This window comes from Pholis gunnellus, assembly GCF_910591455.1.
Source record: "Pholis gunnellus genome assembly, chromosome: 12".
NCBI lineage: Eukaryota > Metazoa > Chordata > Actinopteri > Perciformes > Pholidae > Pholis > Pholis gunnellus.
Window position 1 is genome coordinate 22,349,032 of NC_136539.1, and position 27,994 is coordinate 22,377,025.

Below are 27,994 nucleotides of genomic sequence, written 5' to 3' on the forward strand. Positions count from 1 at the left end.
TGGATGTTTAATCTCATTGTTTCATGTTTTTCTTTGGGCCCATTCTGGAATTAGCTGCAAACAACTTGTTTCAACCATCAGAAAGAAAAAAACAGATAAATACTGAGAGGATTTAGTTCTCACACATGTTGTTTGAAGATAAAAGGCCTGCTTTACCACTTCTCTTTTCTTTCTGAGACATTGTTAAAATACAATGAAGTGAAGAACACCTTCCTGAAAATGATTCTGAAATGGTGTCAACTTTTGTGTGTTTATGATCATCAGCGGACAGCTTCCACATTTCAGGGAAGAAAAAGACAGACTTTATATTTTTTAGGTAGTTTACTTAATCAGGTTTCATTTATTAAAGCTTGACTTTACAGGTAAAGCAACTCAAAAACTGTTTTTAAGTTGTTCTTTCTGCTCTGTATGTGTGTAATCTTAGAAATAAAACCTTTTAAAGTCTTCCTCAAGTGTTCTGTTCTGTGTATATCTATCTATATAGATCTATATAGATAGATATAAAATATATATATATTATATATATATAATATCGATCTATACAGATCTATATATAATATAGATCGATAGATTTATTACAATGTTGCAATGCTACATAACTCTATTCACACATTTCTATATTCTGTTTTTTGTAGATTTATGTAAATGTTTTGTTTTTATTTCATACTTTCTTTGAAATTAATTAAATTAAGTAGAATAGAAGCATAGCAGACACATATAGATATGATAATATTGTGGCAGAGGATTGTCACAGAAACTCTTTTTACCACAATTGAAACTTGTGACTTCCTCAAAAGTGAAGACATTTAGAAGTTGAAACCAGCAACACGTTCATCATTTAACAGCTGAACGTCTTCATGAGCGATGGAGGAAATCTACGCCAACGTTGAATATGACAAGTCTGAAGTTTCCTCAAGACCTTCAAGAACTCACACAGGTGAGAATGATCAGTGTGTGCTTCATCCTCTGATCACTGTTTGTGTCCTTTACTGTATTTACTGTGTTCAGGTCCCAGGAGCTCAGAGAGCAGATCTCATGGAGCTGTTGTTCTGTCTCTGGGGCTGCTGAGTGTTTTCCTGCTGGCTGGACTCATCGGCCTCGGTGTCCACTGTGAGTCTGATCTTCATCCAAGTTTGATCTGCTCTGAAAGATGCTTTACCTAAATGTCTATCTGCCATCCTCGCTCCTCTGTGACGCTTTTCTTTTCTTTTGTCATTTTCTTACTGTTGCTTGTTTTCCTTGAAGCACTTTAAGATTCAACTGAAATTAAACACTTACTTCTTGGGGTAATAGTTTTGTAGATATATTTGTAATGAATATGAATTTCTCCATCTCACAGCATCATGTAGATGAACTCCTCTGGTCGATGAAGAGCATCGCCTTTCGCCAACTTTTAAATTGACACTAAACCATGTTTGAGTTCAGGTTGCTGCTTGTCATTTCAACATTTGCTCAGTATCTTTATATTAGCTGGAAAAAATGACGCAAAGTAGCTCAAATGTTTTGCCCGTCGCGTCGCCTTAAATGATCACCAGTATGAATACATGAATACCCCAGTATGAATACATGAGGTGTTATGATCTTGATTTATTCCAGACCATAACTCAGTGGGTGGATCAGCTGCAGATCTGTCCACTATCAAAGCCAACCTGACTGAGCGTCTCCGGGCCAGTGAAGACGAGCTGTCCTCTGTGTCTGAAGAGAGAGACCTGCTGAACGCCAGCCTCACTAATCTGACCAAAGAGATGGACAGACTTCAGCGTTGGTGCAAACAGAGTGAGTGCTTGTCTGTGTGGGTTCTTCTGAGTCATGTACCTTTAATATATGACGCTGTTATATCAGCTCTGTGAACTATATTTACAGTCTGTTTAGTTAAACATGAATGTATTTATGTACAATTCACCTTTTCCAAGTGTTGGTAGCATTTTATAGCTAAAAGCCAGAGATTTAGTTTTAAATGTGGCTTCTGTCTCTTCACTTCAACTGTTCCCTAAAAAGTCCTAATTTTGAAAGACTTTCTCGTCCTTTAATGATTCTGATCAACTTAAGAACAAGTTGTACATGTGATTAACATCCAGTACAATATTAAAGTCATAGAAAGGGTTAGGACCATACAAGTGTTTACTTCTGCCTCCTCCTTATTCCATATATAATATTGATATGTTTATATTGTTATCAACATGAATATTTTAGTTTTTCTTATTTGTTACATGTACATATACATTTTTACTTTTTAGGCAGAGGAAGGAAGATTTCAAGTGATTTATTTTCATATGCACAACTACAGAGAAGCAATTGTTTGCAATGAAAACCTTAAATCTCAGTCTCCCTACAACAATTAATTAAATATGTATTTTTTTAAATCACACAAGTACAAATGTGTGTATGAGACATAAAACAGTTCAGAAGTTCCAATATAAGGATAAAATGTAACATGTATAAAATTAAATAATGTATTTGTGGAAGATAATAATTGCAAGATGCATAAACTTTTATGTAAACAGGTATTTAGTTCATTTCTCTGTGTAATGAGAAGTAATGAATCTTATATTCAGAGATGTAGAACAGTAAGTTAAAATAAAGTGATGTGTGTCGTAGTGATGCGCTCCACAGATCAACAGTTCAGTGGTCTCAGCAGGAAGTCAACAAAAACACACAACTTCTTCATTTTAAGGACGTGGGTCTTGTCTGATCTTTATTGGTTTATGTTTGCATCATTTTTACAGAGAAAACGTGTCCTGAAGGATGGAGGATGTTCAGTTGTTCCTGTTATCTTGTCTCTACACGGACTGATTCCTGGGGAAAGGGCAGAAAGGACTGCAGAGACAAAGGAGCAGATCTGGTGATCATAGACTCGCTTGAAGAACAGGTAGTGTGTAGTAGTATATATTTATATTTAGTTTTTCCAGGTGACAACCTCTGGGTTTGACAAGTGAAGTCAAAGCTTCATGTGTTAAAGCTGCATTCTCTCTAATGTCCACCAGGGGGCGACTCCTCTGGTTGTATAGAAGTCTATGAGAAAATGACTCTACTTCTCTCTTGATTTATTACCTCAGTAAACATTGTAAACATGAGTTTATGGTCTCAATCTCTAGTTTCAAGTCTTCTTCAATACAGCATGATGTTCATTTAGTACATGATGGTCCATTTAGAGTCAAACAGACCATAAAGCAGGGGATGCTTTAGGGCGGGGCTACACAGTGATTGACAGTCAGTGTATTCATCTTAACACTTTCACAGTTTGCTTAAATACTTAAATACAATTCTGAATGGAGTACTTTTACTGAGTAGTGTAGTATTTCTACTTTTATTTGAGTAAAGATATGAGTACGTCTTCCACCACTGACCACGCCTGCTCCTTTTTCACCACGCTGCACTTTAATCTTTTTATTGTTCATATACTTTTTATTCTGGAATATATTTTTGGTTTTTATTTCATGGGTATTCATGCCCTCCTGTCTTTTCTTCTTTTTTACTCTGCTTGTATTCTGTATATTAGTCTATACAGATGTGGACACAACATTATGATGTATTATTTACTGTATATCATAATTATTAGATTAAAATATGGATCACTCTAAACTGCATTAAAAATTAAATAAATTGTTTTAATAAATACATTTAAATACAGACTTTCTGTCCTTTTTATCTTGAACAGAAATTCCTCTTAAGCATCGTCACACATCGTTATTGGATTGGTTTGAGTGACAGAGACGACGAGGGAACCTGGAAATGGGTTGATGGAACTCCACTGACTGAAGGGTAAGACACACAACAATGTTCATACAACTATTGCTGCACCTACTATTATTATTATTATTTTTAGTAAAACTCTCAATAATTATTATCAAAATCAGACTTAACTGAAACATTTTTTTTGTAAGTGTTGCTGCACTGCACAGAGAATTCAACTCATTTGGTCAGAAGATAAAAAATCCTTGTTTTTATTTTACTAGAAAAACTTAAAAGCTGCAATATTACATGTTTTAAATAATCACCTCCTAGGTACTGGGACCTTAAAGAACCTAATAACAATGGAGGAGATCCATCGTTGGGTGAAGAGGACTGTGCTGAAATGTTAGTTGACAGGAACGCAGAAAGAAACTGGAATGATCATGGGTGTGATTACCCTTGGCATTGGATCTGTGAAAATCTGGCTTAATATTTCAAGGTTCAAGGGTTCAAGGATCATTTATTGTCATTATTAAACACAGGGATGTACAATGAAATGAAGTTGTAGCACATTTATAACAACAAACACAACAAAACAGAAACAGAAGTACATTCCTGTAGTGCATTTATTGAATTTGCTTCATAAGGAATGTAAACAGCAGCAACAAAAACAATTCTCTGGTCAGATAATATGGCCGACATCTTCACATTAAACATTCAACATGAGGAGAAAACATTGTCCATCAGCTGTGACTGTGTTTGAGCACCAAGCATCATGATGTGAACACAGAGTCCACCTCCTCTGGTCCCTCCAGAGTCCTGCTCTCTGTCCTGCTGTCCACCCGTCAAGTATTACATCTGTCAACATGTTATTATGATTATGCAAAAGGCTTTAAATGGTGTATGTGTGATATAAAGAGAGCATGTAAAGGGTTGGAGGTCAGGTATCAAGTTCTCAGTGTGATTGTTTTGTGTAAATCAACAGCTTTGTATCAGGAAAATGAACCACAGGAAGCTGTGATCTGTATCTGTATACATGTGCTGATGACTGCCGTGTGCAAAGAATTAAAGCTGCATATTATACTGAATAGATACTATAATGAAGCTTGACCCTGAAATGTACTTATTAGGGTAATAAAGTTGACTTAAACTCTTTTCTTCTACATTTAGAGGACTAGTCGTTTATTCTCACATTCACCAATGCACCATACTAGAAGGAACATCTCCTCAAAGCTCTTCGGTGTGTCTGTGTGCATTGTGTCCATAAACCATAAATAAATAATATGCAGCAGACTTTTCTTTTAAGCAGTCGATCATGTTCATCTAAATGTGCAAAAGCCAGAATGGTGATTCATATTTGATTCATTGTGCAGCCCGAATTCACACTGCACTGAAAAAGCTGCCACACTAACACAGACAGTACACACATACACACAGGAAGCAGTGCCTTGAATCATTACTACATTCAAAGTAATGTAGTAAATACATGATAGTGGAGAATGTAATGACTGACCTGCTGCGTGTATCAGTGTCGTACGATTAGTAACAGTTTCTCAGAGTGACCTCGTCTCTTGACTGCAGTGAGCTTGTGTGTTTTAAAGGTGCTGCACCAATGAACTGGCCTTGCTTCACATTTATAACTACCTTCTGATTGCTTTATTGTAGGATACAAAATGATGTAAATAAAGAATATACACTAACAAAGATCAAACGCAGAATAGAAATACAGTTTACACATCATGTTGAATTCACACAATCTCTCTCCATCGTTTCCGTGTTGCAGCGTTTAGCGCTGGCTAGACGATGAGAACACTGATGAGCTGATGTCTGTCAGATAAAGAGTGCTGGAGGAAGTATTCACACCCTTCACTGAAGTAAAAGTACTAATATCACACTTTCTTTAAAAATACTCCTCAACAAGGAAACGTCCTGTATTCACTGAAGTAAAAGCATTTAATGTCTTTAGTATTATCAGCTAAATGTGCTCATTATTCATTGTGCAGTAAAATGTACCTGTCAGTGTTTTACTAATATATATATATTAATGTTATTATTAATGTGCATGATACATTTTACAGCTGTCGATGTTTAAGGTTGTGCTCAGAAATGTGTCACAAACATTCAAAATAGAGTAGAAGTATAAAGTTGCATAAAATGGGAATAATCTAGTAAAGTACCTTGAATTTCTTTACCACTTATTGTCTCTTTAACACTTCTCTTTTCTTCCTGAGAAGTTCTTCCCCCTAAAAATACAATGAAGTGAAGAACACCTTCCTGTAATTGATTCTGAAATGATGTCAACACTTTATCAGGTTTCATCGTTTCATTTATTAAAGCTTGACTTTACAGGTAAAGCAACGTAAAAACACAGTTGTTCTGCTGTGTGTGTGTGTGTGTGTGTGTGTGTGTGTGTGTGTGTGTGTGTGTGTGTGTGTGTGTGTGTGTGTGTGTGTGTGTGTGTGTGTGTGTGTGTGTAATCATGAACATTATTAAAATCTTATAAATGTTCCTTGAGTCTCTTAAGATCTCTTCTTGTGTTTATGTCTGTTAAGTCACTTTCTATCTCAGAAAGACTGTTTGGATCTCTGGAATGTGAATACACACCTGCAGTTACCACTTATGGCCACAAGTGCCGCTAAAGAGAAAAAAACACATCTTCGAAATTGTAACTGAGAGATTTTCGGTTAAATATTTGTCTCTTAATGTTCAGCAATAGAGCAAGTTAGCATTTCACAAAATGTATAACGGAGACTCTGCTAGGTGTCCCTGTAGTTTTATCAGTGGCGGGCCGTGCATCTAATACCTTCACTGCTGTCCTGCAGCTGAAACACAGCTACGGTTATTATTTGTTTCGTGTAAAAATGAAGCTCAACACCTATAAATACACTAACTGCAGATAATACACAGAGAGTGCGTCTCCTCTCTGCTCTGACTGCAGTTGGGACTGCTGAGTGGCCGCCTGTGAGTAACTTGGGGCGGCTCACGGCAGCACCCGGTACTCGTTCACGACAGTGCAGAACGTGCGTGCTTTCACGTCAGAGTCAAAACACCAGAAAAGTCTCTAACAACACCAGAAAAAATCGTTGAGGGTTTGGAAAGTTGCCAGATTTAGCAAGAAAGTCGCCAAGTTGCCGACACTGGCACCGACTGAATATGTCCGCAGCGCAACATTGGACGTAACAATAGTTCCTATCACATATAAAACCAAATAAAAATCCATCTTCATAAAAACAAGTTGTACAAATAATAATATATAAACAAGCATATTAAAGCTATTAAATTACCAAATGCTGTTCACTTAAAGACAAACTCCATCCTCCTTTCTTTGTTGACAAAGAGTTTCATCCCACGGTTAAATCCCAGCTCACAAATCCGTTTCTCCTCCTTCAGCCATTGAGTGTTAAAAACACAAATCTAGGTAAAAAAAATAATAATCTACACCAAGCAAAATGCAAAAAATGTCATCATTTCTTCCATATCTTTCAATTTGAACTCTTACTACTCCGACTAAGCCTCTGCTTAAGTTTCGTTTTCCAATAGGCTCGCCCACTGACCAATCGCAGCACACGCTGCACCTCACTGCAGAGCTGCTCCTGCAAACTGAGCTGCACGTAATGCTGACGTAGTTGTAGGCCAGCTAGCAGGCTCTGACACGTCAAAGAATACGCCCAACATGTCAAACTAAAGATCTGATTGGTTGAAGACTATGACAATCAACAATATCGTCCCCATTCCCTTAAACTGCACATGGATTCACTGGGTGAGTCTGCAGGCCTGGGGCCTCTCTTCTTACCTAGAGACACAGTGGTGAAATCTGATTGGATAAAAGCTCTACTTCAAACAAGCTGCACTGGAAGCAGAGCAACTGAGGAACACAGTAGCTGTGCAATGAGAAAATAAGATAATGGAAAAATATTTTTATAAATTATAATACATGTAGTGTATTGAAGAAAAAATATTAAATTATAAAATAGCTATAACTTTGTGATTCTGTTTAGGCCAGCAGAGAAGGCCACTGAGTTTTATCATTCATGCATTTATTTATTCGCTTCGGCTTAGAGGTCATTAAGAGTCAGAAATGCATTTTAAAATCAAGATTAGAGGAGATTTTCAGGATGCATGTGTTCATGTGACTGCCGTTAAGCGGATGTTGAACTTTAAAAAACAGTTTCAGCAGTGAATGATGAAGAAAAACATACATTTTTTTCAAGTCGTGACTTCCTCTTTTTCTGGAATAAAAGGCAATAGATTCCTCATTTCATGTAGTTTGTGCTGCAGAGCTGACCTTCTATGAAATAGCTGGCATCCTCGAGAGCGATGGAGGAATTCCATGTCCATGAACATGACAAACCTGTCGACTCGAGCCCTTCCACCAATCGGACAGGTGAGAATGTGAACAGATGTGTGTTGTTTATTGTATTGATGACTGTGTTCACTGGTCTTCTCTGTGTTCAGGTCCCAGGAGCTCAGAGAGCAGATCTCATGGAGCTGTTGTTCTGTCTCTGGGGCTGCTGAGTGTTTTCCTGCTGGCTGGACTCATCGGCCTCGGTGTCCACTGTGAGTCTGATCTTCATCCAAGATGATTTTTTTATTGACTTTTCATCTGTTGCTTGTTTTCCTTGAAGCACTTTTTAAATATGTTTTTAACAGCACCACAGAATAGAATTAAACACTGACCTTGTGAAGCACTTCTTTTGTATATATATTAGTTATGAATATGAATGTTTCCACCCTAGAGCATCATGTAGTGATGAAAGCACTACATGATGCAAATCATGTAGTCAAATAAACACCTGAGTGTGTTTTCGATGTTTTCTCTCCACGAGTCTAAAAAGAAGCAAAGTAGCTCAAAGTTGTTGCCCGTCGTGTCGCCTCAAATGATCACCAGTATGAATACATGAGGTCTTATTATCTTGATCTATTCCAGACCAAAACTCAGTGGGTGGATCAGCTGCAGATCTGACCACTATCAAAGCCAACCTGACTGAGCGTCTCCGGGCCAGTGAAGACGAGCTGTCCTCTGTGTCTGAAGAGAGAGACCTGCTGAACGCCAGCCTCACTCATCTGACCAAAGAGAAGGACAGACTTCAGCGTTTGTCCACTAATCTGACCAAAGAGATGGACAGACGTCAGCGTTTGTCCACTAATCTGACCAAAGAGAGGGACAGACTTCAGCGTTTGTCCACTAATCTGACCAAAGAGAGGGACAGACTTCAGCATTTGTCCACTAATTTGACCAAAGAGATGGACAGACTTCAGCGTTTGTCCACTAATCTGACCGAAGAGAGGGACAGACTTCAGCGTTTGTCCACTAATTTGACCAAAGAGATGGACAGACGTCAGCGTTTGTCCACTAATCTGACTGAAGAGATGGACAGACTTCAGCGTTTGTCCACTAATTTGACCAAAGAGATGGACAGACGTCAGCGTTTGTCCACTAATCTGACCGAAGAGAGGGACAGACTTCAGCGTTTGTCCACTAATCTGACCAAAGAGATGGACAGACTTCAGCGTTGGTGCAAACAGAGTGAGTGCTTGTCTGTGTGGGTTCTTCTGAGTCATGTACCTTTAATATAAGACGCTGTTATATCAGCTCTGTGAACTATATTTACAGTCTGTTTAGTTAAACATGAATGTATTTATGTACAATTCACCTTTTCCAAGTGTTGGTAGCATTTTTTAGCTAAAAGCCAGAGATTTAGTTTTAAATGTGGCTTCTGTCTCTTCACTTCAACTGTTCCCTAAAAAGTCCTAATTTTGAAAGACTTTCTCGTCCTTTAATGATTCTGATCAACTTAAGAACAAGTTGTACATGTGATTAACATTCAGTACAATATTAAAGTCATAGAAAGGGTTAGGACCATACAAGTGTTTACTTCTGCCTCCTCCTTATTCCATATATAATATTGATATGTTTATATTGTTATCAACATGAATATTTTAGTTTTTCTTATTTGTTACATGTACATATACATTTTTACTTTTTAGGCGGAGGGAGGAAAGTTTCAAGTGATTTATTGTTATGTGCACAACAACTACAGAGAAGCAAATGGTTGCAATGAAAACCTTAAATCTCAGTCTCCCTACAACAATTAATTAAATATGTATTTTTTTAAATCGCACAAGTACAAATGTGTGTAAGAGACATAAAACAGTTCAGAAGTTCCAATATAAGGATAAAATATAACATATATAAAATGAAATAATGTATTTTTGGAAGATAATAATTGCAAGATGCATAAACTTTTATGTAAACAGGTATTTAGTTCATTTCTCTGTGTTATGAGAAGTAATGAATCTTCTATACAGAGATGTAGAACAGTAAGTTAAAATAAAGTGATGTGTGTCGTAGTGATGCGCTCCACAGATCAACAGTTCAGTGGTCTCAGCAGGAAGTCAACAAAAACACACAACTTCTTCATTTTAAGGGCGTGGGTCTTGTCTGACCTTTATTGCTTTATGTTTGCATCATTTTTACAGAGAAAACGTGTCCTGAAGGATGGAGGATGTTCAAAAGTTACTGTTATCTTGTCTCTACACGGTCTGATTCCTGGGAAAAGGGCAGAAAGGACTGCAGAGACAAAGGAGCAGATCTGGTGATCATAGACTCGCTTGAAGAACAGGTAGTGTGAAAATCTATATATATTTATATTTAGTTTTTTACAGGTGACAACCTCTGGCTTTGACAAGTGAAGTCAAAGCTTCATGTGTTAAAGCTGCATTCTCTCTAATGTCCACCAGGGGGCGACTCCTCTGGTTGTATAGAACTCTATGAGAAAATGACTCTACTTCTCTCTTGATTTATTACCTCAGTAAACATTGTAAACATGAGTTTATGAGACAAACTTCAATGTTTCCATTTTATACTACTTTATTGATATACTCTTACATACATTTTTGGGGCAAATATTGTACTTACAAATAAAAACTGCATTTACTTCTAAGCTTTAGCTACTTTGAGATTTCGATTATTTAAACACATTTGTATCAACAAATAAACTATCATGTAATATAATAATAATAACAATAATAGTATAGACTGTTTTATGTTTAAATGGGCCATTCTACACAATGAGAACTTTTACTTTTGTTTTAAGTATATTTTGATACTTAAGTACTTTTACTTAAGTTAATACAATTCTGAATGGAGTACTTTTACTGAGTAGTGTAGTATTTCTACTTTTATTTGAGTAAAGACATGAGTACGTCTTCCACCACTGACCACACCTGCTCCTTTTTCACCACGCTGCACTTTAATGTTTTTATTGTTCATATACTTTTTATTCTTGAATATATTTTTGGTTTTTATTTCATGGGTTTTCATGCCCTCCCGTCTTTTCTTCTTCTTTTTTACTCTGCTTGTATTCTGTATATTAGTCTATACAGATGTGGACACATTATGATGTATTATTTACTGTATATCATAATGATTAGATTAAAAGATGGATCACTCTAAACTGCATTAAAAATTAAATAAATTGTTTTAATAAATACATTTAAAAACAGACTTTCTGTCCTTTTTATCTTGAACAGAAATTCCTCTCAAGCATCGTCGATACACGTCGCTATTGGATTGGTTTGAGTGACAGAGACGACGAGGGAACCTGGAAATGGGTTGATGGAACTCCACTGACTGAAGGGTAAGACACACAACAATGTTCATACAACTATTGCTGCGCCTACTATTATTGTTATTATTATTATTATTTTTAGTAAAACTCTCAATAATTATTACCAAAATCAGACTTAATTGAAGCATTTTTTTGTAAGTGTTGCTGCACTGGACAGAGAATTAAAGTCATTTGGTCAGAAGATAAAAAATCCTCATTTTTATCTTACTGGAAAAAGTTAAAAGCTGCAATATTAAATGTTTTAAATAATCACCTCCTAGGTTCTGGGCCCTTAATGAACCTAATAACGGTGGAGGAGATCCACGGTGGGGTGAAGAGGACTGTGTTGAAATTGTAGGTGACAGCAACGCAGAAAGAAACTGGAATGATGTGCAGTGTGATATCTCTCGTTATTGGATCTGTGAAAATCTGGCTTAATATTTCAAGGTTCAAGGATCATTTATTGTCATTATTAAACACAGGGATGCACAATGAAATGAAGTTTTAGCACATTTATAACAACAAACACAACAAAACAGAAACAGCTGTACATTCCTGTACTTCATTTATTGAATTTGCTTGATAAGGAATGTAAACAGCAGCAACAAAAACAATTCTCTGGTCAGATAATATGGCCGACATCTTCACATTAAACAATCAACATGAGGAGAAAACATTGTTTATCAGCTGTGACTGTGTTTGAGCACCAAGCATCAAGATGTGAACACAGAGTCCACCTCCTCTGGTCCCTCCAGAGTCCTGCTCTCTGTCCTGCTGTCCACCCGTCAAGTATTACATCTGTCAACATGTTATTATGATTATGCAAAAGGCATTAAATGGTGTATGTGTGATATAAAGAGAGCATGTAAAGGGTTGGAGGTCAGGTATCAAGTTCTCAGTGTGATTGTTTTGTGTAAATCAACAGCTTTGTATCAGGAAAATGAACCACAGGAAGCTGTGATCTGTATCTGTATACATGTGCTGATGACTGTCGTGTGCAAAGAAATAAAGCTGCATATTATACTGAATAGATACTATAATGAAGCTTGACCCTGAAATGTATTTATTAGGGTAATAAAGTTGACTTAAACTCTTTTCTCCCACATTTAGAGGACTAGTCATTATTCTCACATTCACCAATGCACCATACTAGAATGAACATCTCCTCAAAGTCCCCTAAACCTACTATATTACAGTCCACTTAACAAATAAGATAAGATAATATAATATAAGATAAGATAATCCTTTATTAGTCCCGCAGTGGGGAAATGTACAGGATCACAGCATCAAAGTGGACAGTGCACACAAGGTACATGGTAAAAAAAAAAGAAGATCAGCAAGTATTATAAATAAGTAATAAACAATAAAGAATATCAACTAAATAAAAAAGTTAAAAAATCCACAATAACTAAATGTAACTAAAAATAAAAATATTATACATACAGACAGAGTATTTTTGTATTGCATTGTATTTGTATTGTGTAATTATTGTACAGATTTCTTTAGCTGGTTGTGCAGCCTGACAGCGGCATGAAGGAAGGACCTGCGGTGGCTGAAGGAGCTGCACAGAGCTGCCAGGGCGTCTCACATGGGATGGGAGGTGTTGCTCATCAGGGATGATAGTTTAGCCATCATCCTCCTGTCTCCCACCACCTCCACCGTATCCAGTGGACACCCCAGCACACTGCTGGCCTTCTTGATAAGTTTGTTCAGTCTCTTCCCATCGGCTGCCGAGATGCTGCCGCCCCAGCAGACCACTCCACAGAAGATGGCTGATGAAACCACGGAGTCAAAGAAGGTCCTCAGGAGAGCTCCCTGCACTCCAAAAGACCTGAGTCTCCTCAGCAGATAGAGTCTGCTCTGACCCTTTTTGTAGAGTGTGTGTGTGTGTGGTCAGTCCAGTCCAGTTTATTGTTCAAATGAACACCAAGGTACTTATAAGATCTCACGATCTCAATGTCCTTTCCCTGGATGTTCACTGGTACAGGAAGAGAGCGTTTACCCCGGCGGAAGTCCACCACCAGCTCCTTGGTTTTACCAGAGTTGATCTGGAGGCGGTTCCGCTGGCAGCATCCTATAAAGTCCTGGTTCAGTTCCCTGTATTCCCCGTCAGCACCGGCAGAAATGAGGCCGACGATTGCAGAGTCGTCAGAGAACCTTTGCAGGTGGCAGTTAGGAGAGTTGTGTGTGAAGTCCGAGGTGTAGATGGTGAAGAGGAATGGAGCTAGGACGGTTCCTTGTGGGGCCCCCCGTGCTGCAGGACACCAGGTCAGACTCACACTCCCGTATCCGCACATACTGTGGACGGTTGGTGAGGTAGTCCAGGATCCATGCAGTGAGGTGGTGGTCCACCCCGGTCTGCTCCAGCTTGTCCCTCAGAAGCAAAGGCTGGATGGTGTTGAAGGCAATGGAGAAATCAAAAAACATGACTCTCACAGTGCTTCCAGCCTTTTCCAGGTGAGAAAGGCATCTTTGTAGCAGGTAGATGACAGCGGAGTGGAGGAGGGGGGGGGGGGGCAATCTACAGGGGGTGCAGACAATGGAGGTTGCAGCAGCAGGGAGGACTGGATGGGGGGAGGGGTGGATGACTGATTGAATCTATAAATGAATGAGTTCAGGTCATTCACCCACTTTTGGTCCCCCTTAGGCTATTGATTGGGCCCCTTGTAGCCAGACATCGCCTTGAAGCCCTTCCAGACCCCGCTGATGTTCTTCTGCTGCAGCTGGTCCTCCATCTTCGTCCTGTAGACCCTTTTCCCCTCCCTGATCTCCCTCCTCAGCTCCCTCTGCACAGTCTTCAGCTCCTCCTTGTTTCCTGATCTAAAGACCCTCTTCTTCTCCTTGAGGAGGGCCTTTATTTCAGGAGTGATCCAAGGTTTGCAGTTGGAAAAATACCGTACAGTCCTGGTGGGTACGGTGTTCTCCACACAGAAGTTCATGTAGTCAGTCACGCAGTGAGTGAGACTGTCAATGTCCTCCCCATGGGCGTCACTGAATACTTCCCACACAGTAGAGTCAAAAGAGTCCTTCAGAGCCTCCTCGGCTTCCTCGGACCATCTTTTTTCTGTGCGAGTCACAGCTGGCTGCCTTTGCACAAGAGGTTTGTACACAGGCAGGAGGTGCACCACGTTGTGATCGGATCTCCCCAGGGGAGGTAGAGGTGATGAAGAGTATGCCTCCTTGGTGTTGGCATAGAAGAGATCCAGTGTTTTATTGTCTCTGGTGTGGCATGTGACGTATTGGGTGAATGTGGGCAGAGTGGAGGATGGAGGGGCATGATTAAAGTCACCAGAGAGAAGGAGGAGGGCATTGGGGTGTTGTGTCAGCAGCCTGCTTGTCACAGAGTGGATGACGTCACAGGCTGCCTCAGCGTTAGTGGAGGGGGAACGTACGCAGCTATCGAGTTTGGCCTCATGCTAATGGCTAACAGCCCAATGTCCGTAGTACAGGTCTGTTCTTTAATAGTGATGTGCACAGGGTTACACTATCTATCATTAACAAACACTGCCAGACCTCCTCCCTTCCTCTTACCGCTCTCCGTTTTCCTGTCCGCCCGTGTGAGAGAAGATTGCCATCAAGTAGGCTGTGTTCATCACTTGTTACTTCCTCTCTAGTTAAACTTCAGAGAAAACTATTGAGACCAACAAGACTGGGTTTAGTCGTTTACATGTGTCGTAGTTCGTGCTGCAGATTTGACCCTTCATAAAATAATTTTCATCATTGGAGGAAATCTATGGCAAAGTTCAACAGGACAATCCTGTTGAATCAAGACAGTTAATAAACAGACAGACAGTGTGTTTATTGGTATCTGTCATTATTACGGTTACTGATTTCTGTGATGGTGTATTATGGTCATAGCAGGTAAAAAATATTAAATACGGAGCATGGGGAGAGGGTAATACTCTAAAAAATATGAACTTTAAAGATTAATGTAAAAAGAGAACGTGTTTGTTCTCAGAGATAAAGTTCATTCGTTGTGCTGCTGCCCAGCTGAAAGAGAGGTGGTGATTACCCTGGAGGAGCTGGTGTGGGGGAAAAGGAGAAAACGTTTGGAAAGAGAGAAACGTTAGGAGTTGACGAAAAGAGTTGTCACAGAAACTCCTTTTAGCACCTCTGTAACTTGTGACTTCCTCAAAAGTGAAGACATTTAGAAGTTGAAACCAGCAACACGTTCATCATTTAACAACTGAACGTCTTCATGAGCGATGGAGGAAATCTACGCCAACGTTGAATATGTCAAGTCTGAAGTTTCCTCAAGACCTTCAAGAACTCACACAGGTGAGATTGATCAGTGTGTGCTTCATCCTCTGATCACTGTTTGTGTACTTTACTGTATTTACTGTGTTCAGGTCCCAGGAGCTCAGAGAGCAGATCTCATGGAGCTGTTGTTCTGTCTCTGGGGCTGCTGAGTGTTTTCCTGCTGGCTGGACTCATCGGCCTCGGTGTCCACTGTGAGTCTGATCTTCATCCAAGTTTGATCTGCTCTGAGAGATGCTTTACCTAAATGTCTATCTGCCGTCCTGGCTCCTCTGTGACGCTTTTCTTTTCTTGACTTTTTGTCATTTTCTTACTGTTGCTTGTTTTCCTTGAAGCACTTTAAGATTCAACTGAAATTCAACACTTACTTCTTGGGGTAATGGTTTTGATATATTAGTTATGAATATGAATTCATCTCACAGCATCATGTAGATGAACGTCTCTGGTCGATGAAGAGCATCGTGTTCTGACAACTTTTAAATTGACAGTAAACCATGTTTGAGTTCAGGTTGCTGCTTGTCATTTCAACATTTGCTCAGTATCTTTATATTAGCTGGAACAAATGATGGGATGTTCTTGTAAATATACAACAACAGTGTTTGGATTTGTCTTTGTCTTTTAAGACAATTATTTCTTGCATTTCATATTTTTTGTAATGTATGTTTAAATATGCAAATGAGCCATTATCTCCACATTTTTGGTGAAATTAGGAGAAATCTACAGATTTAAAATGACAACGTAGTAAAATAAACACCTGAGTGTGTTTTTAAAGTTTTCTCTCAACGAGTCTAAAAAGAAACAAAGTAACTCAAATGTTTTGCCCGTCGCCTTAAAACAGCACCAGTATGAATACATGAATACACCAGTATGAATACATGAGGTTTTATTATCTTGATTTATTCCAGACCATAACTCAGTGGGCGGATCAGCTGCAGATCTGTCCACTATCAAAGCCAACCTGACTGAGCGTCTCCAGGCCAGTGAAGACGAGCTGTCCTCTGTGTCTGAAGAGAGAGACCTGCTGAACGCCAGCCTCACTCATCTGACCGAAGAGATGGACAGACTTCAGCGTTTGTCCACTAATCTGACGGAAGAGATGGACAGACTTCAACGGTTGTCAAGACAGAGTGAGTGCTTGTCTGTGGAAACTATTTTCTTTTTTTTTCTGAAATAATGTATTTGTGGAAGATAATAATTGCAAGATGCGTAAACTTTTATGTAAACAGGTATTTAGTTCATTTCTCTGTGTAATGAGAAGTAATAAATCTTATATACAGAGATGTAGAACAGTAAGTTAAAATAAAGTGATGTGTGTCGTAGTGATGCGCTCCACAGATCAACAGTTCAGCGGTCTCAGCAGGAAGTCATCAAAAACACACAACTTCTTCATTTTAAGGGCGTGGGTCTTGTCTGATCTTTAATGGTTTATGTTTGCATCATTTTTACAGAGAAAACGTGTCCTGCAGGATGGAGGATGTTCAATAGTTCCTGTTATCTTCTCTCTACACGGTCTGATTCCTGGGAAAAGGGCAGAAAGGACTGCAGAGACAAAGGAGCAGATCTGGTGATCATAGACTCGCTTGAAGAAGAGGTAGTGTGAATTCTATATATATTTCTATTTAGTTTTTCCAGGTGACAAACTCTGGGTTTGACAAGTTTGAATCCAATGTTTCATGTGTTAAAGCTGCATTCTCTCTAATGTCCACCAGGGGGCGACTCCTCTGGTTGTATAGAAGTCTATGAGAAAATGACTACTTCTCTCTTGATTTATTACCTCAGTAAACATTGTAAACATGAGTTTATGAGACAAACTTCAATGTTTCCATTTTATACTACTTTATTCATATACTCTTACATACATTTTTGAGGCAAATATTGTACTTACAAATAAAAACTGCATTTACTTCTAAGCTTTAGTTACTTTGAGATTTCGATTATTTAAACACATTTGTATCAACAAATAAACTATCATGTAGTATAATAATAATAACAATAATAGTATATACTGTTTTATTATTAAATGGGCCATTCTACACAATGAGTACTTTTACTTTTGTTTTAAGTATATTTTGATACTTAAGTACTTAAGTTAATACAATTCTGAATGGAGTACTTTTACTGAGTAGTGTAGTATTTCTACTTTTATTTGAGTAAAGATATGAGTACGTCTTCCACCACTGACCACGCCTGCTCCTTTTTCACCACACTGCACTTTAATGTTTTTATTGTTCATATACTTTTTATTCTGGAATATATTTTTGGTTTTTATTTCATGGGTATTCATGCCCTCCCGTCTTTTCTTCTTCTTTTTTACTCTGCTTGTATTCTGTATATTAGTCTATACAGATGTGGACACAACATTATGATGTATTATTTACTGTATATCATAATGATTAGATTAAAACAACATGGCATCTCTTTGAGTAGCTAGTACGATTTATAAGTGAATGTTATCAGAGTGTTTAGATGGATCACTGTTAACTGCATTAATAATATGTTTGAAAATGACATTAAAATGTAAATACAGACTTTCTGTCCTTTTTATCTTGAACAGAAATTCCTCTCAAGTATCGCCATACATAACTCTTGGATTGGTTTGAGTGACAGAGACGACGAGGGAACCTGGAAATGGATTGATGGAACTCCACTGACTGAAGCGTAAGACACACAACAATGTATATATTTAAAGACAGATACATATACAACTATTGCTGCATAATACTAATTTATTATTATAGCAAAACTCCCTCAATAATTATTACCAAAATCAAACTTAACTGAAACATTGTTTTGCAAATGTTGCTGCACTGCACGGAGAATTAAACTAATTTAGTCAGAAGATAAAAAATCCTCATTTTTATTTTACTAGAAGAACTTAAAAGCTGCATTATTAAATGTTTTAAATAATCACCTCCTAGGTTCTGGGGCGTTCCACCTGATAACGGTGGAGGAGATCCACGGTGGGGTGAAGAGGACTGTGCTGAAATTGTAGTTGAAAGGAAGGCAGAAGGAAACTGGAATGATGTGCGGTGTGATAGCTCTCGGCATTGGATCTGTGAAAATCTGGCTTAATATTTCAAGGATCATTTATTGTCATTATTAAACACAGGGATGCACAATGAAATGAAGTTGTAGCACATTTATAACACAACAAACACAACAAAACAGAAACAGAAGTACATTCCGGTAGTTCATTTATTTGCATCATAAGAAACAAAATCAATTCTCTGGTCAGATAATATGGCCGACATCTTCACATTAAACATTCAACATGAGGAGAAAACATTGTCCATCAGCTGTGACTGTGTTTGAGCACCAAGCATCATGATGTGAACACAGAGTCCACCTCCTCTGGTCCCTCCAGAGTCCTGCTCTCTGTCCTGCTGTCCACCCGTCAAGTATTACATCTGTCAACATGTTATTATGATTATGCAAAAGGCTTTAAATGGTGTGTGTGTGATATAAAGAGAGCATGTAAAGGGTTGGAGGTCAGGTATCAAGTTCTCTGTGTGATTGTTTTGTGTAAATCAACAGCTTTGTATCAGGAAAATGAACCACAGGAAGCTGTGATCTGTATCTGTATACATGTGATGATGACTGCCGTGTGCAAAGAAATAAAGCTGCACATTATACTGAATATAATCATGCTTCACTGCAGAGCTCCCTGTAGCCTGGAGTCACGTCCCTTTAATTCACGAGGCTTGTTGAGGGACTTGTAGCTGCCCAAACATGTTAAAGCATTACCAAAGATTGACTGTTTTGATATCGTGTAAAGATAAAAGCCTGGAGAAGTATTGAGCTTCTCTCCACGTCTGTTAGAATGAGACGCCCCCCTGTGTGTAAAAGTGTCCACTGCATGACAACTGTTGCCTTAGTGAAGACTGTGAGCATGTACAACCTGTTACCTGTTTGTCACAAAGAATGATTCATGATATACGTATGTGACACATTTCTCTTCAGACTCCAGGAGTACACAGAGGCTCTTCTTTACAAGCTTTAAATAGATTATCCTGTGGAATAAAAGACAGATATTCAAATGCTTCTCACCCTAAATAGTCACGACAGCTTTTCTTTGTCAGTGATCTCTGTCTCAGGCGGTCCCTCATTCAAAGGTCAGAGGTAAAAAAAAAAAAGCTTTGTTTGTTGTGATTTATTAAGTTTATTAAGAACTTAAACTTAAAGTTTAAACTTAACTTAACTTAACTGACATCATGTACCTGCACAACTCAGGTGTTGTTAATGAAAAATCCACTTTTTTTATTTTTATAATCAATTAATAACTCTCCAAACCAGATTTAGTTTCATCTCGTTACTGTTTTATTCCCCAACATGTTTCAAAGCCCTCTCTTCTAACTGGAACTAAATACTAAATTCTAAATTCATTTTGTTTCTCTGAAAGTAATCACATTTAAAATAAATTGCTTCAGTCTGCAGCCTAATATTTTAGAAGTTTCCATTTGTAAATTACAATCTCCCTAAACACATGACCTCGCTCTCCTCGATGTGCATGAAATCACTTTTGCACCTCAGTGATTTTCAACTCAGCTGACCGGTTTGTCTTTGTGAAGCCGACGTCTGCATGACTTCACAGATTAAAGAGAAAACACCCGTTTATTTTGAAAGAGAACTGATGTCAGGCAGCTATAAATGTTAGATGTTAGATATTATAAGACCTCTAGAAAGAGCAGATCATTATCGTCCATTCTGTAGATATTTCTCTTTCATCTAATCGTCAGTGTTTGACTTCAGACAATACAAACAAATGTAAAAGGAGCTGATTTGCTTTTAGTGACTGGGTTCTGGGGTGGAACCCGCTGTTAGTGTTGAGTTTGCATGTTCTCCATTGTGTTGGCGAGTGTTCTCTCAGGGTTCTCCATCTTCCTCCTGCAGTCCAGAGGCCTGCAGGTGAGGTTAGTTCTCTCTAAATGTACAGAAGGTGAACGTTGTAGGCTCTTTGCGGACGTCCACGTACAGACAACTTAGCCTCGGTTAAGAGGGATTTATGAAGCCGAGGGTCTCGAGGTTCCACACGGCCAAAATGACCCGTCGCAAGGGTTCTAGACGGATGGGACGAAGAAAAGTGAGAACTTTGAAGAGTCGGTTTGCAGCGAGGAGAAACCGGCATGAATATTATATCAGATCAAAATGTTTCCTCGTCACGATTCAACGTCAGCTCATGTCCGTGCAACCGCCTTTACTGAAAGTAAAACCGAGGCTTTATACTCCCAAACAGATGTTTATTTTGTTGTAATTTTTAGATAATAGAATCACTTTAACCTCTTATGATTTTTTTAAAGTTTTAAATAATAGAAACACAACTTGTCTCCCTTTCTCCTCGTGTACATTGTAATTCTAAACAGACTTTTATCAGTGAAGCTCATGTGTGTCCATTAATACTAGGATTGGGGTCCACGTGTCCCTGTGACTGTCAGCTGGTATCAGCTCCCTCCGTAAAGGACAAAGGGTTACACATCATTGATGGAGGTGTAAAGACACGCACCACAAGACCAACAGAGGAGACAATCGGCACAAGACGTAACCTCGACCAAACCAATTTCAAGCTTCCTCTGTGGCCCTCATGACCGGCCCTGTATAAAGACGCGGCCCCTGTAGACTCAGACTCATCAGTTCCCATTAACGCTGCTCTACAGGAGGAAGAAACCATGAGGACTCTGCTGCTGACCTCCGCTCTGATGGCTGGACTGCTTGGCTCTCTATCTGCCATCCCGGTCCCGGTCCCGGTCCCGGTCCCTTACCATGCTTTCTGCGGATCACTCTGGTACGTAACGCGGTCTGATCTGGTTTTGTGGCATTAGACTCGTACACAAGTAAGAGACCTCTGTTTTGTTTTTTTCTTTGAGCAATATACTGAAAGTTGGACCTCCACCATTCAAATGTGCTGCCGGGGTTTTAGCAAAAACTCCAATTAGAGATCATGTCCTGTTTCTTGCAATCGACACTGTCTTTATCTTTTTAGAATTGATGTGTGAAGTCCTTCTCTTAGCTTTTAACACTAAATGGACTCGACCGCTTTTACATCACAGACTTCCCGTTATAAACTTGTGCTTTTGTTTCTGAATCTTAAAGCACTCAGTGTTGCATTCTGTGCATAAAGTTGCTCTATGGATAAAGTTCATTCATTCATTAGAGCAGATTTTATGCTCGTTTTTGGTGGTTTTTTGCTTTGTTTTAACGAATGTGTTCAAACTCTTTTCTTCCGCAGGCTCTTTGGGTTGCCTTGTGCACAAATCGCCTCCAGACTGGTGGAACAGATCGAAGCCTTCAGCCTCCAGAGAGGCTGTGCCGAGTGTCAGTACACGGTAAGAAGCAGTCTTCTGGTAACGTTCAGTAAACGTGTGCTGTGAACGGTCAGTCGTCATATTCACGCTGCTGTCTGTTCCAGCTCGTGTCCGCCAGCCCTCTAAACATCAGAGCCAACCACACATCATCAGGCGGCCTTCAGACTGAGAACATAACCTTCACGCTGAGCCCCATCTCAATGACCAGCGGCTGCCGAGTGTCTGTACGTATCAGTGACGCTCGTTTTATTACATTAAATATACATTCTGGCAACATGAATGACATTTAGCTAATAAATAAATAACCAGACTTTAAAGGCTGATGCCGACATTACTGTATTTTTCCTACTGACAACAAATCCTATAAATACAACAAAACAAAGAGTTTCTTTTTAAAGTCTTCCTCGGAGACGTACATCTTTTAAAACGGGTCACTGTATAGTTCACATTTTTGTTTTAAAAGCTATTTCCTCTCTGTTATTTCCGGGTCACTGTAGTTTTTAGCAAACATTACTCAAACTGGAGGAAATAGAACATTTGTTGGGAACTAGGATTAAAACACATTTTTGGTGTACTGGTGAGTATTTAATGCAACAAGATGGTGTATGTGAGTCTTTTTTTTAAAGTGTTTGTAATACTTTTAGGACAATTAATTAATGATGTTAATTTGGTGAATTAATTCTTGTTCTATTGTTTCAATATCTAATTAACGGCAGACTTAAAGGCTTATTTCAGAGTGCCTTTACAATATAGCAGCACAAATACAATTTTATTCCCTTATATTATGATAGACAAGCTGATGCAGCTAAAGAAAATGGGTTGACAGCAACCGAGGAAATCTTTGGTTTAAATGAGGTCTTACAACACAAAGCCCAGATTTATTACTCATTTTTTTAAAGCAGTTATAAATGAGTTTGAGGTCATAAATAAAAGCAATAAATAATAACAATAATGTATGTATTTATTGTACCAGGCTCAGTCCGTTTCTGTCGGTTTCACCAGCCGTCTTGATGGCGGCCTCAACTACTGCAACCTCCGCAACCTGCTGACAGGTGAGTGTAGAACACGGATCTCTTCCCTCTACACAGAACACGCTGCTCTGTGAGTGAGAAACACGTTTCCTCATCGAACTTCCATCCGTTCTGTGTTTGTGAACGAATGTTTGGGTTCCAGGGTGCGGACTCAACTACGTGCCGGGCTTCATGGAGCTCACCAACGAGTGGACTTGCCTCGGCTACTCGCTCTCCACCTGTACGGCCTGACAAGCTCAGACGAGGGGATTACTTCCAGACATCTGCATTAAGTTATCAGCATGTTTTATCTACTGTTACTCAAACGGCTGTAATTCATAAAATTGACATTAAATCACTCCTGTTTGGATTCGTCCTCACTGGCAGTTTTGAAATGGTGCTGTTTGTTCTTGCATCTCTTCTCGCATCTCTGACCGTTAAACCCTTAACATCTTCTGGTCTTTTGAGGTCTTCTGACATTAAACTGTTGCGCAGTCGATGCTGAAATGCAAAGAGTTCAAGCTTTGCTGTCGTCCTCGATTACGGAGCGGCTTCTTCTTTTATATCGGTTCAATCTGGAGACACTTCCTTCTGAGGGAACTCATATTTTAGATTGACATGTGCACTAAAGAATAAAGGTGAAGAGTCAATGAGACACGTTTCTTGTAGACTAATGCATCCTATACTACAGTCAGTCAGATCTCTATTTTTTTTAATATCACCTGATTTATTAGCATAATACATGGTGTCTTATTCGGGAGAATATTACATCAAATATGATGAAGTTAGCAGAAGAATTACAGATATCATTTACACATAAAACAACAGAACAAATGCATAAAAAACAACCTGATGTATTTTAATATGGAAATAATAACGACCTCTCGTGGCGATGACAATTAGTGTAGTGTAGTTTGAGAGGAACCAGACACAACTTTGCTCTTCAATTTGCCAAATACAAGTGAGACCAAAAATCTTCCCAAAAAAAGATATAAAAATACACTAATTTTACACCTAAAATCTGCCACATTAAGAAGCCACAGCAGCAGCTCTGCTATGTGCTACTGGATGTTGTTTTGGAGTGAAAGAAGCACAGATTCTTGACGTGGTTGCTTGATCAGCCATGTTTGTAGTTTTTAATTCTAATTATTCACGTGAGTCTGTCTGTGTGAAATCGGAGCCCTCAGTCACCAGAGGTGGTCTTTTTGGGCATTAAATACTATCACTTGCACTAGCTGTTGCTTAGTTATTGGCATTATTTTCATTTTCATTCAATCACACGTGTATTCCTGCAGTGACCATTATCACATATTATATACACATACTGTACAGAACACAAACATTTAAATACATTTGAACATTTCCCTTTTTCCCCCTTCAGTTATCTTTACTTATCTGTATATTTACATATACCTTTAAAAGCAACATCACATTTTTTGTTCGCATTTTTGGGTTAAACTTATAATAAATGAACGTATTTTATTCTAATGTTACAATGCTACATAGCTCTGTTCAAACATTTCTGTATCCTAGTTTTTTATTTTATTTATGTTAATCGTTTGTTTTGATTTCACACTTTCTTTGACAGTGTAAAACTGTATTTCCCTATATTTCTTTTTAGCACCTCTGTAACTTGTGACTTCCTCAAAAGTGAAGACATTTAGAAGTTGAAACCAGCAACACGTTCATCATTTAACAGCTGGCCGTCTTCATGAGCGATGGAGGAAATCTATCTCAACGTTGAATATGTCAAGTCTGAAGTTTCCTCAAGACCTTCAAGAACTCACACAGGTGAGATTGATCAGTGTGTGCTTCATCCTCTGATCACTGTTTGTGTACTTTACTGTATTTACTGTGTTCAGGTCCCAGGAGCTCAGAGAGCAGATCTCATGGAGCTGTTGTTCTGTCTCTGGGGCTGCTGAGTGTTTTCCTGCTGGCTGGACTCATCGGCCTCGGTGTCCACTGTGAGTCTGATCTTCATCCAAGTTTGATCTGCTCTGAGAGATGCTTTACCTAAATGTCTATCTGCCATCCTCGCTCCTCTGTGACGCTTTTCTTTTCTTTTGTCATTTTCTTACTGTTGCTTGTTTTCCTTGAAGCACTTTAAGATTCAACTGAAATTAAACACTTACTTCTTGGGGTAATAGTTTTGTAGATATATTTGTAATGAATATGAATTTCTCCATCTCACAGCATCATGTAGATGAACTCCTCTGGTCGATGAAGAGCATCGCCTTTCTCCAACTTTTAAATTGACACTAAACCATGTTTGAATTCAGGTTGCTGCTTGTCATTTCAACATTTACTCAGTATCTTTATATTAGCTGGAAAAAATGATGGGATGTTCTTGTAAATATACCATAACAGTGTTTGGATTTATCATATCTTTATACCTTTATGACTCTGTGATCAGCTGCAGATCTGTCCACTATCAAAGCCAACCTGACTGAGCGTCTCCGGGCCAGTGAAGACGAGCTGTCCTCTGTGTCTGAAGAGAGAGACCTGCTGAACGCCAGCCTCACTCATCTGACCAAAGAGAAGGACAGACTTCAGCGTTTGTCCACTAATCTGACCAAAGAGAAGGACAGACTTCAGCGTTTGTCCAAACAGAGTGAGTGCTTGTCTGTGTGGGTTCTGCTGAGTCATGTACCTTTAATATATGACGCTGTTATATCAGCTCTGTGAACTATATTTGCAGTCTGTTTAGTTAAACATGAATGTATTTATGTACAATTCACCTTTTCCAAGTGTCCAAAAGCCAGAGTTTTAGTTTTAGATGTTCTAAATTTGAAAGAGTTTCACTTCAGTTCCATTCAGTGCAATATTGAAGTTACAGAAAGGGGAAGGACCAAATAACTTTTACTTCTGCCTTCTCCTTTTTGGATACATACTATTGATTTATTTATTTTGTTTACCATTATTTTCCTTGTTTTGTTTTAGTATTATTTGTTACATGTTTGGAATAAATCTGTAAAGCCTCGTACGAACAGTTTAATACGAATACGTATGTTGCTACAGCCCTAGAAACGAATAATAACCATAGCTGTGGCGCCATCATGAGGTTATTAGGTCGTATTTTAGCTGCAGGACAGCAGTGAAGGCCCAGGTATAAAATGCACGGCCTGCCACTGAAATAAAGTGATGTGTGTCACAGTGATGCGCTCCACAGTTCAACAGTTCAGCGGTCTCAGCAGGAAGTCAACAGAAAAACATAACTTTAGGGATGCGGGTCTTGTCTGATCTTTATTGCTTTATGTTTGCATCATTTTTACAGGGAAAACGTGTCCTGCAGGATGGAGGAGGTTCAGTTGTTCCTGTTATCTTCTCTCTACACGGACTGGTTCCTGGGAAAAGGGCAGAAAGGACTGCAGAGAAAAAGAAGCAGATCTGGTGATCATAGACTCGCTTGAAGAACAGGTAGTGTGAAATTATATATGTATTTTGTTTTGTTTTTCCAAGGTGTCAACTTCTGAGTTTGACAAGTGAAGTCAAAGCTTCATGTGTTAAACCTGCATTCTCTCTAGTGTCCACCAGGGGGCGACTCCTCTGGTTGTATAGAAGTCTATGAGAAAATGACTCTACTTCTCTCTTGATTTATTACCTCAGTAAACATTGTAAACATGAGTTTATGGTCTCAATCTCTAGTTTCAAGTCTTCTTCAATACAGCATGATGTTCATTTAGTAAATGATGGTCCATTTAGAGTCAAACAGACCATAAAGCAGGGGATGCTTTAGGGGCGGGGCTACACAGTGATTGACAGGTCTCTACAATGGCATTCTCCGGTCTAGGAGTCGTCCGTGTTTTCAACTTAAAGTTGAACTTCAGTTCATGAAAGTTAATTGTTTGATTGCCTAAAAATGTCTTGTTTAGTGTTCGGTGGTACTTTGCTCCATCCTCTCGTGTCACTTCTGGTTTTAAAAAAAACAAGATGGCGACGGCCAAAATGTCGAACTGGAGGCTTCATAATAGTCCACAAACCAATGGGTGACTTCAGAGTGACCACGCCCACTTCTTACAGACTATGGTGATTATAGAGGATGTTGTATATTGTAGAGCTTGTAAAGCCTTCTGAGACTAATTTAAGTATTTGTTCTGCTACTTTATTCATATAGTTATATACTCACTTAATACTACATTGTACTTACAACAAAACAGCAAAAACTACATTGATTTTTAAGCTTTGGTTACTTTGCAGATTATAATGATTGATACAAATTGTAATCAACAAATAAGCTATGATGTAATATAACTGTACTTTTACTTAAGTCATATATTGAATGCAGTATTTTTACTTGTAACTGGAGTATTTCTAAACTGTTGCATTTCTACTCTTCATTAAGCAACGAGCAAACGAGTTTTTTTATTCATAATTCCTGTTATTTTATATATTTTTTCATGCCTTTCCATCTTTCCTCATGAATTTTAACTTGTTTGTAAACTGTATATTAGTCGATACAGATAATATCACATATTTTTGTGCTAGTACGATTATTGAGTGAATTCTTATCAGATTGTTCAGATGAATCCCTGTAAACTGCATTAATAATATGTTTAAAAAGGAACATAAATACAGACTTTCTGTCCTTTATCTTGGACAGAAATTCATCTCAAGCATCGTCACAGATCGCACTTGGATTGGTTTGAGTGACAGAGACGACGAGGGAACCTGGAAATGGGTTGATGGAACTCCACTGACTGAAGCGTAAGACACACAACAATGTTCATACAACTATTGCTGTGCCTATTATTATAATTATTATTTTTAGTAAAACTCTCAATAATTATTATAAAAATCAGACTTAACTGAAAACATTTTTTTGCAAGTGTCGCTGCACTACACGGAGAATTAAACTCATTTAGTTGGAAACTATAAATCCACATTTTGTGTTCACTGGAAAGACTTTAAGATGCATTAAATGTTTTTTTTGGGTCCCTTTGGTGAAGTGAAAAATCCTGTGAAAGTTCACCAGCTTAATCACGTCCTAGGTACTGGGGCGGTCCACCTGATAACGGTGGAGGAAGTCCACGGTGGGGTGAAGAGGACTGTGCTGAAATCGTAGTTGGCCAGAAAGCAGAAAGAAACTGGAACGATCTGTTGTGTGGTAACTCTCTGCAATGGATCTGTGAAAATCTGCCTTAATATT

The 27,994-nt window shown here is 38.6% G+C and overlaps 3 protein-coding genes across 3 annotated transcripts; all 3 read left to right on the forward strand.

Moving 5' to 3' along the window:
* Positions 1 to 864: 864 nt before the first annotated feature.
* LOC306704096 (uncharacterized protein) lies at positions 865 to 11,720 on the forward strand (the record flags this gene model as incomplete). Its single annotated transcript, XM_079170309.1, has 8 exons — positions 865 to 937; positions 1,009 to 1,110; positions 1,597 to 1,776; positions 8,128 to 8,229; positions 8,600 to 9,199; positions 10,153 to 10,295; positions 11,206 to 11,312; positions 11,564 to 11,720. 8 exons carry the CDS (start codon positions 865 to 867, stop codon positions 11,718 to 11,720), a joined length of 1,464 nt encoding a protein of 487 aa, XP_079026435.1.
* A 3,753-nt stretch (positions 11,721 to 15,473) lies between these two features.
* On the forward strand, positions 15,474 to 19,367 carry LOC306704429 (uncharacterized protein). The gene is made up of 6 exons (XM_079170780.1): positions 15,474 to 15,560; positions 15,632 to 15,733; positions 16,445 to 16,666; positions 16,988 to 17,130; positions 18,094 to 18,197; positions 18,458 to 19,367. The coding sequence occupies exons 1-6, from the start codon at positions 15,488 to 15,490 to the stop codon at positions 18,609 to 18,611; spliced, it is 798 nt and encodes a 265-aa protein (XP_079026906.1). The 5' UTR covers positions 15,474 to 15,487; the 3' UTR covers positions 18,612 to 19,367.
* Positions 19,368 to 24,566: 5,199 nt separating this feature from the next.
* LOC306704097 (uncharacterized protein) lies at positions 24,567 to 27,990 on the forward strand (the record flags this gene model as incomplete). Its single annotated transcript, XM_079170310.1, has 5 exons — positions 24,567 to 24,639; positions 24,711 to 24,812; positions 25,262 to 25,494; positions 27,449 to 27,552; positions 27,837 to 27,990. The coding sequence occupies 5 exons, from the start codon at positions 24,567 to 24,569 to the stop codon at positions 27,988 to 27,990; spliced, it is 666 nt and encodes a 221-aa protein (XP_079026436.1).
* Positions 27,991 to 27,994: the final 4 nt, after the last annotated feature.